Source organism: Cimex lectularius, unplaced genomic scaffold (assembly GCF_000648675.2).
Source record: "Cimex lectularius strain Harlan isolate CLEC.00 unplaced genomic scaffold, Clec_2.1 scaffold57, whole genome shotgun sequence".
NCBI classification, from domain to species: Eukaryota; Metazoa; Arthropoda; class Insecta; order Hemiptera; family Cimicidae; genus Cimex; species Cimex lectularius.
In genome coordinates this window covers 1,510,059-1,527,692 of record NW_019392642.1, presented here as the reverse complement: position 1 = coordinate 1,527,692, position 17,634 = coordinate 1,510,059, and the positions used below count along the sequence as shown (strand labels likewise).

The 17,634-nt window shown below is 36.1% G+C and overlaps 1 protein-coding gene across 3 annotated transcripts in view; it reads left to right on the top strand.

Moving 5' to 3' along the window:
* Positions 1–17,634, top strand: part of LOC106661737 (delta-1-pyrroline-5-carboxylate synthase) — a 125,050-nt gene that overhangs the window by 65,876 nt on the left and 41,540 nt on the right. For all 3 annotated transcript variants that reach the window (XM_014385309.2, XM_014385310.2, XM_014385311.2), the window contains 4 exons: positions 445–588; positions 3,651–3,758; positions 4,155–4,325; positions 8,078–8,293. In XM_014385309.2, the coding sequence (XP_014240795.1) occupies positions 445–588; positions 3,651–3,758; positions 4,155–4,325; positions 8,078–8,293 (639 nt within the window). The remainder of the gene's footprint in view (positions 1–444; positions 589–3,650; positions 3,759–4,154; positions 4,326–8,077; positions 8,294–17,634) is intronic.

The following is a 17,634-nucleotide window of genomic DNA, read 5'->3' as shown; positions in this document are numbered from 1 at the left end:
CTGTCTCTCGTTGTTTCTAGACTAGACTGTACTGTCTACTAGTCTAGAAACAACGCGGCTTTTCTTTGACAAGTGCCGCGCGTTCCTTTGATAAAGCCACCTTTTGCCGCAAGCAGTGTTATTTTATTACGTAATACATTTTTGTAGTTTAGTTACCTACCTACTTATTAAAAATTTTTTTCTTCTCCAGATCTACTCAAAAAGCACTCGCGATCGACTGGTCGATCGCGATCGACCGTTTGAGCACCCCTGGCATACGGTTTTAATAAAAAAATCCTATAAGTCACCGGGGAAATGTGTACATATGAAATAGATTACTATACACTCAATATATATTTTGGTTTTATGTTTTTAAAGAATACATGAAATAAAACTAACTTTTTGTGTAGTAGTTGTTCAGGTAGAAAATTTGAGTTTGATAATAAATTGAATTTTTTTTTACAGGTGGCAGAATGCCATGTTAGTGGACGGGAATGCATCATGGTGACCAGTGGTGCGGTGGCATTCGGCAAGCAGAAACTCGCCCAAGAGCTTCTCATGTCGCTCAGTATGAGGGAAACCCTTTCACCAAAGGACCACACGAGGGTTGTAAGTAAAAAGCCATTTCTCAAACAAGAACAATGAAAGCGATGTAGATGTCGATGTATAGGTCGGGGTGTGATAATCTGCGTGTGATTTAAGACCTTTTTTATCCTCCATTTTCTTTCCCTCCACCGTTGAGTCCTATTTCATCAAGGAACTTGTTTAGTAGGCCCTGTTTCCGTGATTGAATCTCTTCTATAGTCACATTGTACATCTCAAAGCACTTCCTCCTGCGGGCAAGTGTAGCATCAGAATTTGTTAATAGGTGTGTTGGTGTCTCCTCTGCCTCTGCAGAATCTCTATATGCCGACTTGGATTATTCCCATCTTCTTTAAATGTCCATTCAGCTTGCTGTGTCCTGATCCTGTTAGGATTGGGAGTTTTTTCCTGCTTCATCTGACACATTCTGTACGTATATTATGCAGGGTGGATGTCCAAGATCCGAGGGGTTAAATGCCTGGGTAAACTCTTACCCCATCTCTAAAAGGTTCGGGACTTGGTCGGCTCACGTGTCCTGCAGAAATCTCTTGGTCCTGTTCACAAACCCCAAGATTTTGGACCATTTAATCTCAGGGAGTGATTTGGTGATGTCCTCTCCTTCAAATATTTCAAATCTAGACCTAGCATACCTAACACACTCTGCGAGGTAGTGCCTTGCTGTTTCTTCTTTTATTTCTCAAAGACGGCAAAAGTGATTTGGTAGAATACCCATTACGGAGAGGTGTCTTCTCAGTGGGCAATGGCCCGTCAAGATACATATCAGCCTCCTATTCCCATCCTTGAGATAGATAATAGCATTTCGATTCTGCTGGTTTGATCGCCTTAACAAACTCTTTCGATTGCCAGTGACCGGGGGGACACATTCTGTAACTTCTTTCCTTCCGAAATTTGTTAGGAGATTCTTGGATTGTTTGTGTCCAATGAGTGAATTCCATTGTTCCTTCATTTTCTTTTTGTCCTTCTGTCTTAGGTACTCATTGATAGTATGGGTTCCTATGCCACAGAAGGGCTCGGGTCCTATCAGCTGTATAGCAGCCCCTTTCCTTGCAAGGGTGTCCGCTTTCTCTTTGACTTCTACAGCCATGTGTCCCGGGACCCAGCAGAGGCTGTCTTTGTTCTTATGTTCAATTTGGTTTTGCAGTTCAACACCATATTTGAACTAATGATATTTGAGCTTAGTGCTTTGATGGGCAGTTCACCACCATCTTTGAACTAATTATATTTGAGCTTAGTGCTTTGATGGCTGCTTGGCTATCTGACATGATAGATATGTTCTTTTTGTACCCTTTAGTCAAGTTGAATTGAGTACATCTCTCGATTGCATGGACTTCAGCTTTGAAGATACTCGTGTGTTTTCCCTTGGGTTCTGGCTATTTGGTTCCAGGACCGAATACTCCTACCCTTGTACCTTTCTATGTTCTAGATACATCTGTGAATCAAGAGATGGTGCGTGAAAGTACGATAAATTTATTGGTATTTCTTTACGCCATCGAGGCATTTCACGTAAGAATACAATTTCACATAAACACGTGTTAAATAGCGTTCTAAAAGTTATTGATACGATAAATAACACAAATTACTAATTTACATATATTACAAAATCGGTATTTTAGATCGTTTTGGTCTTGAAGACATTTTTTGGCATCGCTTATCAGAGTGGGGCACCGACTCAAACCAACCGGTGGAAATGGCGAAAAACGACCAGAGAGGTTAAAAGGTCCAAAATGAACGAAGTACCCTTGGCGCAGATCTTAATAAAAACTTAAGCGATGTAAAAAGTATAGTTATTATTTGGAGGTCATGAGATGCGGTCTGGTGTGACGTAGGTTTTACAAAAACATTTTCTTTATCGTTTCGATCTTTATTGAGATCATCTTCAGGGTTCAAAGTATTTGTTTAAAAAAAAATGTTTTTCTAAAACCTACGTTACACCAGACCGCATCTCACGATCTCCAAATTATCATCAAGTAACAGTCACTAAACATCACACATAAAAATGTAGGTTGAGATACATTTTAAAACTGTAAAACGTGTGTAAAACTATTTAATTATCAAGGATGAAACAACCCACAAGAATAAATCTCAAAATAATAATATTTAATATTATACATAAAGATTAACAACCCACATGGGACCCGATTTTACTTCGTTTTAAACTTATGTAAAAAAGTTGTAAAAACCCTATCTAACATGGCCCTTCCGTTGGAGTATTTGCTTAAACCTTCCAACGTACACTCCTGTTCGACAACATTTCTGTGTTGTCAACAACCCAACAACGCTACATTTCTTCTTTTACACCTTGGAATTGCCCCACGCTAACTCTTAAAAATTAAAATATTTCGAACGGCAATTGCCAGGATTCACAGTCTTCTTAGCGAAATTAAGTCGGCCATAAACGTTCACTGGATTTTATTTCAAGTATTCATTGTAATTTAATTTATTGTTTATCTATTTGCTTCGTTGTCTGCTAATTTATATTACTATATAAACTTAGAAGGCACACCACAAAATAACTCTACATTGATTTTAAAGCGTTAAAGTGATTAGTTTCGATATACTCATGTCTTCATATTTATAAGCCCAAACTTTTACCTATTATGGACTTCAATTACACTACAAAACAAATGCGTTAATCAAATTTATTGTTTCCAAAGTAAATACTTCCATGAATTATAACAATTCATGTAATGTAACATTAATATTCATATATCAACACAAAATTGATATAAATTTTCTTTTCTTCTTATGAAAAATCACAGTTTTTTAACAACATATATAATTAACGAAGAGATATTTTTAGAAGTTATATGTTAATAAAATATTTATTTCAAAAATTACATAAAATGATAATAGCCAAAAAAATTGATTGTATACTGATATTTCTATTCCTCTTGCGTGTTTGTGTGTGTGATGTATAAAATTATTTGTGAGCTCACATCTCTTGATCATTAGCACAAGTTAAACTTACTGAGAGCAGGCTGTTTATTTTACAATATTTTGTTCTACATTATTATTTATTTTTTTCTCATAGTGATACAGCAAATAATTTGATCCTTTTTTTTATATAGGACACGGGCACTCTCCTGGAGCCGAGAGCAGCTGCAGCTGTTGGACAGTCTGGCCTCATGTCACTTTATGACGCTATGTTTGCTCAGTACGGCGTGAAAATTGCGCAGGTCAGCAAAACTCTCCTAATTTGAATTAATCTCTTATAGTTAAATTATTTTCAGACTACTAAATATTATAAACTGAGTCACAATTAATTAATTATATACGATTAGCATGCGCATTCTTACATTTGATTTGGTTGGTTCAACTTTGGTTTGTTTATATTCCCGCACAAACTTAAGAAATGCTGTTAGAACTAAAAAAAAATTTAACATATTAATACAATTTATTGTTGGTACAAACAAAAGTAATAATTTACATTTTGTAAATTACCAAATCTAATGCTCTTTGATCGTATTAACGTCGTGAATATTATTATGTATATACACTTTTATTGTTTTAATTTATTTAATCTATTTAATCTAATTAATTATTTTGATTCTTTAACGTTAACCGTGTTCCAGGTATTGGTGACCAAACCGGATTTCTACAACGAGGAGACGAGGAGAAACTTGATCAGCACTCTCTCGGAACTGATCAGCCTCAACATCGTCCCCATCATCAATACCAATGACGCCGTAACTCCGCCCCCTCAGACTGACGAAGATTTCCCCAAAGGGAAAGAAGGGAAAAAGGTCCGCTTCTAAAACATATTATCTCCTACCGAAATCATCCGAAATTGTGCCAGAGAGTTTGGGTTTTATGTTATGATTTTATGACATAGGAAAAACGCGCGTTCTATTATACGGAGGATAGGTATTCACGATCTTTGTGTTAACCCTGTTTTCTCGGTTAGGTGTTGTAAGATCAAGAAAAATGATAACGTAGTCTTGTAAGAATCGGCTAGTTGGCCATGGCCAATGTTAGATGTTAGGTCGAAAATGTAGTCACATTGCTATCCGTTAGGGCGTAGCTAACCAACATGGCAGCCATCAATTTAACAGCTGTTTTTTGCTAACACGTATTTTTATTCTTACATACGCATTAATTAAATAGGACTAATGAATATCATTTATTAATTTCTGACCTGTCTTTATACTCTCTGTAAATCAGAAAAGCTGGGATTGCCGGTGGACCGCGAGAGGTGATAAGCTCAACTAAGGATATGTGTGTATGTATGAATATACATTTCCATATTGAGCGTATATAAATTCAAATCTTAAAAATTGTTAATATAAGGATTTTTGTTTGTTATTGGTTTAATTTACTCAATTTGCTACATGTTGCATTATTTCCCGCATTAATTTATTTTTATAACACGCTTTCCAATCCTCTCTAATTAGCCAATTCTCAAAACGTAGAATAGAGGTCTTGTACCATTGAAGAGAGAAAGCGGTTTATTTTAATATAAAAGAATGAGTCTTAAAGTCCTTCTTTCTTATTGTAAAATATAACAGATCAAAAATACATTTCTTATCAGGATCGAGTCTACCTGAAAGAAAAGTTCACGCTTCAAAGACGTGCGCTGAATTTTAAAACAAGTGTGCGATGATCGATTTAATCATGTATTATTTTACGCACAAAAGATTTTCTATTCAAATTTATCTAGATTGGTCACAGGTTGTTGTTGTTGGATAGTCAGTGTGATTTTTATTGCCGGAGTCGGGAAAAAATAAATGAGAAGGACAAACATGCCGATTGAGGAGGGTTTTTGCCTTTTCATTTGTAAATCATGGAATCAAGAGGGAAAAAGTTCAATGTGGTCGATTTGTCCTTTCCCACATAATTAATTCAAAGTGTTGAACCTAACTTTCGCTTGATGTATCCAGCCAGATAAAAGCTGCCGATAATTTAATACAGGACGGGGTGAGTCCGCCTAATCTGCTTTGCCTAATCATTACTCATGCTGTATCCTGTATAGTACGCGTGTAATGATCGTACCATATCGAAGTTCATTTTAGTTATTAATTTAATTTATTAACTACGCCCCCACAATCTGACAGCTACAATCGATAAAATTAATATTTTCACGTACTTACTTTAAAATATCGCGGTATTATCCATCGAAGTCTTTCGAGTTTTCGAGTGTTTCGATTTAAGTGTTATGAAGCAATATTTAAAGGAATAAATGACACAAAACTGTCCTTAATAGGTTTGTATACAAAGAGATAGGTCTACCAGATCCTAAAGTGTCACACTGTTCTTTCGATTATAACAATAGGGGTAGTCACGATTTTTGGTTAACCCTGTTAAGTCTGTTAGGTCGTCTTAGATCGAGAAAAATGATGACGTAGACTTGTTAGAATCGGCTAGTTAACATCGCTCGATTTAATAGGCCAGAGCCAATGTTAGGTGTAGGTCGAAAATGTAGTCACTTTGCTATCCGTTAGGGCGTAGGTAACCAACATGGCAGCCATGAATTTAACAGCTGTTTTTCGTTGACACGTATTTTTATTTTTAAATACGCCTTAATTAAATCAGACCAATACATTTATTTTGTTAATTTCTGACCTGCCCTTATACTCTCATTCATAATAGATACATCCCCCATCCTATAAAGTTGTAGGCTGTTAGACTTTAGGATACAAGTTAGGTATGTCGGCACGTATTAAAGCGTGTCATTTGTTAGTACTTTTCGAGTGCATAAATAACATTTTGAATGAAAGAATTTTCCTTTTTATTAACTTCTGCATCTTACAATTTAGCACAAAAGATAACCAAAACAAACAACAAGCCTTCAAGGAATGTTATGCTTTATTTTTGGTTCTACCAATCGCCACGGGCAGCATTGCGGAAAAATTAATGTTTAACATGCTAAGAAAAGAAGGGGGCGTTCACGATCTTACTGGACATGTCTCTATTCGAGTTAACACGAGTTAACATTTTACAAACATCTTGAATGCCCCTAATATTTTTTTACTTATGTTTTGTGTTAAATATGTGGCCAGAAGATATTTATTGGCGTGAATGTGTAGTTTGATAGGGTCAATAGCAGATATTAAATCATATCTGCCATCATTTAGCTCGCCCTATATGAGTGAACGGTAATGTATCTCTTCTTTTCACTTCATCACCTTCAAACCTCATTCGCATGAATCCTAGAAGACCGTCCTAATCCTGGCTGTAGAAAAATGGGCTCTCCCTCAATACCAGTCCCAGGCTGTTGTGTTCGGATTCATTCCCCTTCTCCAATCCTTACGTCCTATTCCTTCAATCCTTTTTTATCATGTGTTAAAAACTGAGGAATCTACATTGATCAAATCCTATCATCCCTTGTCATCCTCCGCCAATTCTGTCAAAGCTGTCCCAGGCTTCTTCCTTGAGCTCCCCCATTTCGATTATGGCTGTTTGGTTTACAGTAGACTCACCAACGAGCTTGTTATCAGACTCAAGAGAATCATAAACTGCTTGTTTCGGTTCATATTTTGCTCCCCGATGAGATCTCGTATATCTAATATATATCGTGATTTGAAATGTCCGTTTCCCTCCTAACAAAGGCTCTACTTTCTTGGCTCCTTCCTTTATCACACAATTTCTTCCTATTCCCCTTCCTATATATGTAATCTGTTGACATTCCTCTTCTATACACAGTCGCTCTACTCGTTCTCGCTCTTCTGATCTCAACCACACTCATACATATGCACAGCTTTTAGTCTAACTTTCCTTACCCGTTCCTGCAATCTCTGGAATTCCTTACCTCACTCCGTTCGTTGTATCTCAACCCTTTCCACCTCAAATTTCGGTCTTTTTGACTACCTCCTGTCTTTACTATTTAGCATCGAGGCTGATTAATTTTATTCTTTTTAGTTAATTTAGTACGTTTTATATCTTGTCTTTTTTTGCGATTACATTTCATTCTTTTTTTATACATTCTTTTTTGACACGAATTGTGCATAATTTTGTAATTTTTTGTTTAGAGATCAAAACCCTAGAATAAAATGTATTTTCTTTCTTCTTTCTTTACTGTATGGGAACGAATTTGTCATATTCAAAAATGAGCGGGAATGAGGATGTATGTGTAGGTAGAGAAAGAGATCTCGGCATACATATATATGTACATAACATGGAATGTTATTCTGATATCGTGAGATGCGGTCGGGTGTGATGTAGGTTTCAGAAAAACATTTTCTTTATCGTGCCGACGTTTCGATCTTTTATTGAGATCATCTTCAGGGCTCAAAGTGTTTGTCTTCTGTGTAATAGTGCCATCCTTGCGTGTCGTGTTGAGAGTGCCAACTCTGAATAACTATCGATTAACGGTCACTAATCTCTACACATAACATGGAATTTTAACTTCAATGGCAGGACGGACAAGACCGGTCGTATAACTCCAGAGTCAACAGCACTATAGTAGGCTGATTGAGAAGACTACGATTACATCTCTACTATTATGAAATTTTTTTGATAAATGTCGCTGAGTTATCTGGAGCTTTCTTTTTCTTTACAGATCATCGCTTTGAAAGACAACGACAGTCTTGCGGCTATGCTGGCGGCAGAAGTGGAAGCGGATTTACTCATACTCATGTCAGACGTGGATGGAATCTACACGAAACCGCCATCGCAGGAAGGTGCCCGCCTTATCCACACCTTCACACCGGAAATGATGAAATCTGTCACTTTTGGGAAAAAGTCAAAAGTGGGCACCGGCGGCATGGATTCTAAAGTGAGTACTTTCATAACAACGCCATAAGCAATTTGGCTTTGTCGACGTCTTCGCCCGGTCGACAAAGCAGAAATCTTCCTTTCAAACTGAAATATTAGTATTGTTTATAACAGATTGAAAACTTAGTCGGTAATTGAAACGCTTTGTTTTAACGCGGGTGGCGGACGTGGAGGGCAATTTCTTTTAGAAATTTAAGATATAATATTCACGTGCCTAAAACACTGCGCCCTTTGAGGGCTATAGATGCCCCCGTTCGGTTCCTATATTACACCAGTAAGTCCTTGTTTATCTAACCATAAGGAGGCTCGGTTTCCTGGTTGAAATTCTTGTACTATTGTACAACAAAAACACTTCATCCTGGTGGCAAATGTTCGTAGGTGTTTTTGTGTCTCCTCTGCTTTTTTGCAATATGTGCACCACCGTTTTGTATTATACCGATATCGACATCCAGATGCCCATTAAGTCTCCAATGTTCTGTCAGGGTTCGACATTTTTCCCTACTTTCTTTGATGCATTCTGTTTTTTATTTCCTTCCAACGTTATTGGATTGTCCAATGAGTAAATTCAAAAGTTTTCTCATTTTCGATTAGCCTTTGTTGTCCGCTCTCTCGTTGCCCACTGCTGCCACATGTCTGGTTCCCAGCGGAGGATGACCTTAATTGCATACCTAATCTGTTTTGTTTAGTTTTGCAATTCAGCACCATCTTCGAGCTAACGACGTTTGAACTTAGTACTTTCATAATTGCTTGGTCATCTTAGCTTAGGTATCTCTTGTTTTTTACTCTTTGCTCATGATGGGTACATCTCTCAATGGCATGAACTTCGGCCTGGAAAAGAGACGTGTATTTTCACTTGGTTTTTAAGTATTTCTTTCCAAGACCGAACATTCCTGTCTCCTTACTTCCTTGGCTATCTGACATACAAGCTATACCTTCTTTTGGTACCCTTTGCTCAAGATGAGTACATCTCTCAATGGCATGAACTTCGGCATGGAAAATAGCCATATATTTTCTCTTGGTTTCTAAGTATTTGTTTCCAAGTCCGAACAGTCCTGTCTCCGTATTTTCTTGCGTTCTACATTCGTCCTGGGCCAGTAGATGGTGCCATTCTCAACGGTTTTCATTCTTTCCCACTTTTTTGCACTTAAATTTTTTTGGAAATTTTTGTATAAACACCCTGTCATCTCTTGGGGTCATGAGTTTTGGATGTCCCTTCATTAGTCTATTGCTTACTCTAAATTTCAGCCCGGTGCTGCTCAGATAGCATAGAGTAATTATATAATTAAGCATAAGCTTATAAAAGTAATTAAAAGATGTTACCAATTGTTTTCTGTGAAGCTCTCATAATCATTTGGTGGAAGTGGATTAACCCCAATATTTTCTCCATTCAAACTGTGGGACAAGTTCCCAGCCCTCCAGAGATGCAAACGCAACGAGCCTATGTATTTTCGTGATTTTACTCCGTTTTGTTATATGCTTTACTTTATCAGGTTATTGTTCCATATGTGCGGATAGGTCTTACCAACATGGTGTGAATCCCGAGCAGGGATTCTGATCTCCATTTCTAGTTTTTTCGTACTGTCCTTCTGCACACCATTTTCTTACACAATTAGGCTTAAGTTTTGACTTTGTAATTGGCCTTGTTCAATATCCAGTTCGGTGTAAAAACTCTTATTCCAAATCAACCCTAAATATCTCGTACTATTGTTAATTATGTCACCAGATAAAACTCATCGCGTGTACGTACCTAATAGCTGCGTAAATGAACGAGAGACGATATTGGATCGTTTATACTTCATACAAGTGGTTGAAATGAGTCGTAGATCTTGCGGCGTCAGGGTTTAAAAAATGCGTGATGAATCAATCGAACATAGGCCACGGCAAACAATAAAAGCACGTTAAAGCACCTGTCATCGGGTATTCAATAGATTCGATGAAAGGGTCCAGGGATTCGGAATAATCGAAGTCGTTAGTATGTAAATCTGCAGAAACCGTCGAAATCGGGAAAGGACGAGACCCGCGAATGAAGAAATCGCCTCGACTGTCGACTTTGGTGTTTCATCGACGATACGGAGCTCAATGGTTAATTGCGCTGGAAATCAGGCTGTCTATGTGGGAAAATTAAGCCTAGCTCTCGAGCAAAGTTTCGTCATTTACATTTGTCCAATTACGCGATGCGACTCGATAGAGTTGGCGAACATCTCCCTATTACATTAACTGGGATTTTACGATCAGTTTGAGACAGTTTTAACGTTTGCAACGATAAGTCCTGTTAATACGAAGACGTCGACGACGTTAAGGACTCGGCCGACAGCAACGCTTACAAACTTCTTATCGGCAATAATAAACATCATCGATATGTTGGAATGGTTTTCGACATTGTTGTACCATGGCTCATCAAATTTTGCTCTCGGCCGTTTGCCTATCTCACATCCCTTGCGGAAACCATAATTCCTCATGCAACCCCACAACCGCTCTCTTCGCCATTAAACATAACCGGGAGGATTTCAAACGAGCTAATTTTTATTTATTTTAATTAATAAGCGAAAGGTGGCAATCGAATTATCGGCCTATTCGAAAAATCCAATTGTTCACTCTCAACAGAAGAAAACCTATTGAGACAATTAGTTATTTAAATTCGGCCACGATCTTCCTGCATAATTAATTTCGAAGTAAATTTGTTTCCGTTACAATAACAGAGGATGGAGTAACCCCTCGGAAACTTTAAACTCGGTGTTCAACCATATAATTTCCGGTTGTGAATATTCATTTCCGTAAAATTATTTTCCCTTGTTCCCCATCCTGTAAGTTAAAGCTAAATTTTTGGACGTATCTTATGCGTTTGTCGTCTTCCATCAACAAGAAACACTGGCCTAGGTATATCAAATAGAAGAAGTAGACCGGAGATCTACATATTTACATATAAATTAAACGTGAGAATTTAAATTAACTCGGTTTCATAGGAACGGCTTAGTATTCAAAGCACCCTAGTAAGTTTGAAACTCGATTTCTTCAACGCCCAATTGTCGCAAAGGTGGTTTATATCCAAACATTCTTCGAGATCTGAAAACAAAAACCAATTTTGAAATAAGATTTATATTTAGATTAAGAATCCGTGATATCAATAAAAGTCTTAGAGTTACTTTTATGAACGTAATTTCCTTCTGAAATATTTTAAAATCCTACTTTGTCCAATATTATTTATAGTTATCTGAAAATAATTTTTTTAAACTTCTTTTTAAAATAATTGTTCAGGTGAATGCTTTGCCTGTTTCTTCTAATTGAAAAAGTCGGGATTAAATAAACAATATAACCTGATTTGTATGTATTTTCATATATTAATCTTAATTTTTTTAACGTTTAATAATTGAGTCTTTGTCTAAACAAGTCAAAAAATGTAAACTGCTAAGAAAAAGGAAAAATGAAAAGAAAGACGGACAGATAAACTTTGTTTTAATTTGGTTTTAGATTTTTAATTAACATTTCAATATTACGTTACCTTCTCTTGCCTTAATTACATTTCGAAGATGCTTCGGTATACTTTCTGGCAGTCTTGAAATGCCTCTTTCCTGGAGGTTAGCCTATTCTTCACGAAGAGTACTATCAACATCGTGAAGTGTATCAGGAAGTGATGGACGTGCTCTGATTCGTCTTTTGAAGTTATCCCATAAATGTTCGATGGGGTTCAAGTCTGGAGAACGGGCTAGCCAGGCTAAGACTCTGATGTTATGCTGTTGAAGGTACGTTTGTAGTATTTGAGTGACATGCGGTCATTATCGTGATTAGAATATGATTGTCGTAGATTTCATCTAAGATAGGCAACTCATGGTGTTCCAAAATTTTTGGCGAGTGGCTGTCAAAGATCCTCCGCGAACAGCAAACTTCTTTGTGCGATTCTCCATTCAAATTCCTGCCCACACCATCACAAAGCTATGTTGAAAAGATTGGCTCTGGGAAAAAAGTCTTCGTGGGTTTCTTTTCACCTTCTTTACACTCTTTCACGCCCATCTGGAGATCGTAGAGCAAATCAACACTCATCTGTAAAAAGTACAGCAGACCAATCGTCCAAACACCAATGGCTGTGTTCTCGAGCAGTTGCGAGCTGTGCAACTCTGTGTGTTCTGGTCAATCCTGGTACACTTACGGGGCGAAAAGCCATCGGTCCATACTGATTTAATCTTCTTCGAGATGAAATTTGGACACCTCGAACTTCCTGGACCTGATGAATCGCTTCAACAACATTAAGCTGCCGGTTTCGCAAAATTCTCAAAAGACGGCCATCTCGTGGTTCTATTAGCCTAGGGCTTCCAGAACCGGGCCTTCTATGGTAGGACCTAGTTTCTCGAAAAAGTCCAACGGCGCCTCGCAGAGTTTCGTAGGGAACTCTGATGGCAGGAGCCATAATTAACACACCACGCGCAACATCCTCAGCACAAAGTAGCATTTTTAAGTTTAAAAATTAAATTAATTAAGGTATTTTGTTGAGATAAAAAAGTCAGTGTCACGAGCGGGATTAGTGTCCCAGAGGATCGAACGATAGCTCAAGTGGTAGAGCAGGTGCGTATCTAGCCGAAGATCGTGGGTTCGAATCCCGCTCATGACACTGATTTTTTTATGTCAAATAAAAACCTTAATTAATTGAAAGATATTAATTGGTCAAGCGGACCGCAAAAACTAGAGAATTTAATAAATTAAAATGAAGTATAACTTCACTAAAGCTCTCCGTGGCCATTTCATTTGTCGCCGAGAATCAAATAGATTACACGATATTTGAAAAATGGCAAAAAGGTGGGGTTGAGATGGGAAGTTAGTGTCCGAGTGGATCGAAGTCCTGATAGCTCAAGTGGTAGAGTAGCGGCGTATCTAGCCGAAGGTAATGGCTTCGAATCCCGCTCGTGACACTGACTTTTTTACCTAAAATAAAAACCTTAATTAGTTGAAAGATATTAATTTGTCAAGCGGACCACGAAAAGTAGTGAATATAAAATTGAAATTAAGAAACGAAAGATGAAAACTAAACAGTTTATTGCTTCAGAATTCATATGAGATTGAATAAACATTTTAAATTCCGTAAAAAGTAAACATTGAACAATCCTTTATCCTTGTTTTGGATTAAGGATTAAGTGTTTTTATCTTTAATTGATATTCCCAGTTTAAAACATAACATAAACAAATATTTATTGATAAAACAATGAGACAAATTAAGGGCAATATTTTCTTTTAGCGAGAAAATGAAAAAAAATCAATTGGGTGGGATTTTTGCCTGTCAGTGTACATATATACAAGGAATTGAAAGATAAGTAAAGTTTTCCTAAAAGAAGTAAGTCCGAGGTATCGTTTTTTATTGTTTCTCCCGTGAAAATGATAAAGTAGTCCCGTGGGGGAAAACATCGCCAGAGGTTTTTTAAGGAATTGTTGTAAGCGAGTGTCCTGGTGACTAATGTCGTCCTTATCTTTTGCTCCCCTAAGTAAGCAGCTCTTTAGGCTTTATTGTCCATTCCATACACGGCTTTGTTGTTTTCCCGAGCGCCACTCAATTTCATTTTCATGTGTGCAACCCGTATAAAAAGATACTTTTACCTTACATACTACAGTACAATACATAATATAATTGTAGGAAGATTCTTTCTTTTTTTGTAATTTTTCTTTTCAAATAGTAATTATTATTTGGAGATCGTGAAATACGCTCTGGTGAGATGCGGGTTTAGAAAAACATTTTCTTTATCGTGCCAACGTTGCGATCTTTATTGAGATCATCTTCAGGGCTCAAAGTGTTTGTTTTCTTTGTAGATGTGTCATTCTTGTGTGTCATGTTGAGAGTCAAATATTAATATTTTCATTTTGTACATGTAACAGTTAAAACACTATTTTGACAATCCCAACGGTTTATCAGGATATCCTGAATTATTGAAAACCATTAGACAATCGCTTAATGATAGCCCATCTTATTATTTTGTTTATAAATTACAAATGTATGTTTTCATTAAGTTATATTAATAAATGACTTTTTCAACTAAATTTTTATTCAATCTTGTTATTAATTGACAGGGAAATTGTAATTCTTGGAAATAGTAATAATAATTGACTTTGATGTGGGGCATAAAGATAGCACACCTGTTGTTTGTAAACATAAATAATACCTAGATCCAATTTTGTAAATGGGTGCCAGTTTTTTGTCGCTTTCTGGAAAGAAAAATCGTAGAATATCTGTTTCGAAATGAAAGAGACATAGGACGGAGTAAAAAAGTATTTTCTACGTTTTGAAATAACCCAAAAGGCTACAGAAAAAAGAAAATAGCAGGTAGGCCTTCTATCTTGATCATCAGGATAAAAGTGCAATTTTGAATATCGCTTCTAATTATTGTTTGTCATCACGGTAAATCGCTCCAAAAGCTGGAGTGTCAACCAATATAAAAAACGTAAAGATGGTCACAAATGGTACCACGGACACTCAGAAAAGAAAGATGAACTACCGCTATATAAGATTCATAAGGAACAGTTTGCCCGTAACCGATGAATCGAGAAAAATCTTATTTTATTCCTTTTATGTTTTAGTGGTCAATTAATCAAGTTTCTTCTTTCAATTAATTATTACTTTTATGTAAGGTTTTGGTTGAGAGAAAAAAATCAGTGTCACGAGCGGGATTCAAACCCACGACCTTCGTGCTCTACCACTTGATCGTGACTTCGATCCAATCGGACACCAACTCCCCGGAAAGTATATTTTCACTAACAGCTCTCCGTGGCCACGTCATAAGTAGTTGAGAATCCAATCCAATTACACGACATTTGGAAATGGCAAAAAGAGGGAAAATTCGAACGGTAGTAGATTGACATGGAGAGTTGGTGTCCGAGAGGTTCGAAGTCACGATAGCTCAAGGGGTAGAGCAGCGGCGTATTTATCGGCGTGAGTTCAAATCCCGCTCGTGACACTGACTTTTTTATATCAACCAAAACCTTACATAAAAAGAATAACTTATTTAAAATTTAAAAAATATAACCTTAACGGTCCTGATGATTGAGCAGACTATTTCCATAACCAACTTAAAGAAGAAATGCAAATTTTCGAGAAGGCAAGTAGTTGGAATAAATGTGATGACATGGCAGCGATTACAACAAGAAAACAGAAATTGCATTTGGTTCTAATAAAATAAAAAGTATGCAATAGTTAGAATTAACAGAAAATTAATTAGTAAGTTACTCCGGGACAATATTAAGTGAATTTGTATTTCAGTAAGACTCTTGTCCATACAGCGAAAATGGGAAAAGCGTTAAAAATAAATTATTCAAGTTTTGGAATGGCCAGCTAAGTAATATAATTAAAAATAACTGGGGACATATTGCCAAGGTTTTGATAAGGCTGCGGCAAGTTCCAAAAAACAAAAGAGATGGATTACACAACTGAAGAAGAATCGGAAGAAATAAATATTCACAAGATGTTGATCGCCTCTTCGACCTTTCAAATCGAGACTACCTAGTTTGCTAGGTATTAGAATTTTTTTTCATTCGTTTTAAGAGTTTTTTAATTTATGTTTTAATTTAAAAAATTATACAAATGTGTGGTGTTTAGTGACTGTTAGTTAATGATTATTCGGAAATCGTGAGATGCGGTCTGGTGTGACGTAGGTTTTAGAAAAACATTTGCTTTATCGTGCCAACGTTTCGATCATTATTGAGATCATCTTCAGTGCCTGGGATTTGTAAACATTGTTTAAATTTACAAAAACATGTAGGATGTGGAAAAAATAAAAAATAAAATAAAATAACAATAAATAAGAATAAATAAATAAATATTAAAAAAATGAATTTATACAGTGCTAGAAATTCATATTATTTATTTATTTATTTTATTTTTTATTATTTTTATTATTTTATTATATTTTTCCACATCATACATGTATTTGGAAAATTTAAACAATGTTTATATAAATCCCAGGCCCTGAAGATGATCTCAATAAAGATCGAAACGTTGGCACAATAAAGAAAATATTTTTCTAAAACCTACGTCACACCAGACCGCATCTCTCGATCTCCAAATAATTATACAAAGGTACTATCTTTTTGACCCACTACAAAATTAATATTTTGTTATATATTACTACTAATATTACTATTATTTCCAGAGAGTAACACTTTACCGCAGATAATTACTAAGATACGGTTAAAATGTCACAAAAGAAGTTATTTATAGTTTTAAAAAAATTAATAAAAACAAAAATATTTAACTTATACCCAAATATTAATGTGTACTATCTTTTTGTCACAGAATTTATCTCGACCAGCAAACATTGCAAACATCAGCTTTTTGCCTTAGAAGAACATTTAATATGAGGGTTCACCATTCTAAATGCTTAACATGTTTGTGATTCTTGATAATAAAAAAATTGATCAATTTTTTTTTTTTTTTGTAGTGTTTTGGTTTTAAATTTTAGTACGGGTTAATATTGTAGAAGGAATAAGTGGTTGGCTGTGGTTGAATTTTATAGCGTTCGTCGACTTTTCTTTGCCGGTCTTTCGGTATAACGACGACGATATTGAATTTAGAAGAAAACGGAGATCGGTTTACTCTATGATATTCTAATCTCGTGAATATTCTTTCATCTTGGTGCCCTCCACGAAAAGCGTGGAAAGCATTTAATTATGATGGAGTGATCGAAGTTTGTAATCGGACGAAAGTTAATAAGAACGAAGAGCCCCTTTCATTCGAACGCGTGGAAAAATAAACAACATAAAAACGGGCCGAACTCATTCCTGTTTATACAATCCATTGGGTCCGTAGTGGGACGCTTTTTCGGGAGCGAATTGGAATCTCGCAATTTCCCTTTAGGCCCCTTTCATATCATACTTAACACACAATGTCCTAATCCAAGTCATAAATCTTTAAAAAAGGTTTTTCCATTATCGTGTTTCTAAGGCGTCGGTAAATTTTTAAACGAAATTCGCCGATTGTGAATTGATTTTTGTACTGGCTCAAATGGGGTTTCCATGCTTTACAGGCATTTACTCGAGTGAGCGTACTAAACAACTCTGGATATTATAAATCGCAAGGCAAATCTCTTCTATCGATTGTGGCTTAAATATTTTTGTGTTTATCTTTATTTTGATAACATAATAGAGGATGAATATAACATTGTTGTTGTCATCTTTGAAGTACTTGATGAAAATAGTTCTTTTTTGGTTTTGTTTGCCTATTCAAGATTTGTTTTCATTGATTTCAAATCGAGAAAAACTAGAAAAGCAGACAAATCTCTTCTATCGATTGTGGCTTAAATATTTTTGTGTTTATCTTTATTTTGATAACATAATAGAGGATGAATGTTGTCATCTTTGAAGTACTTGATG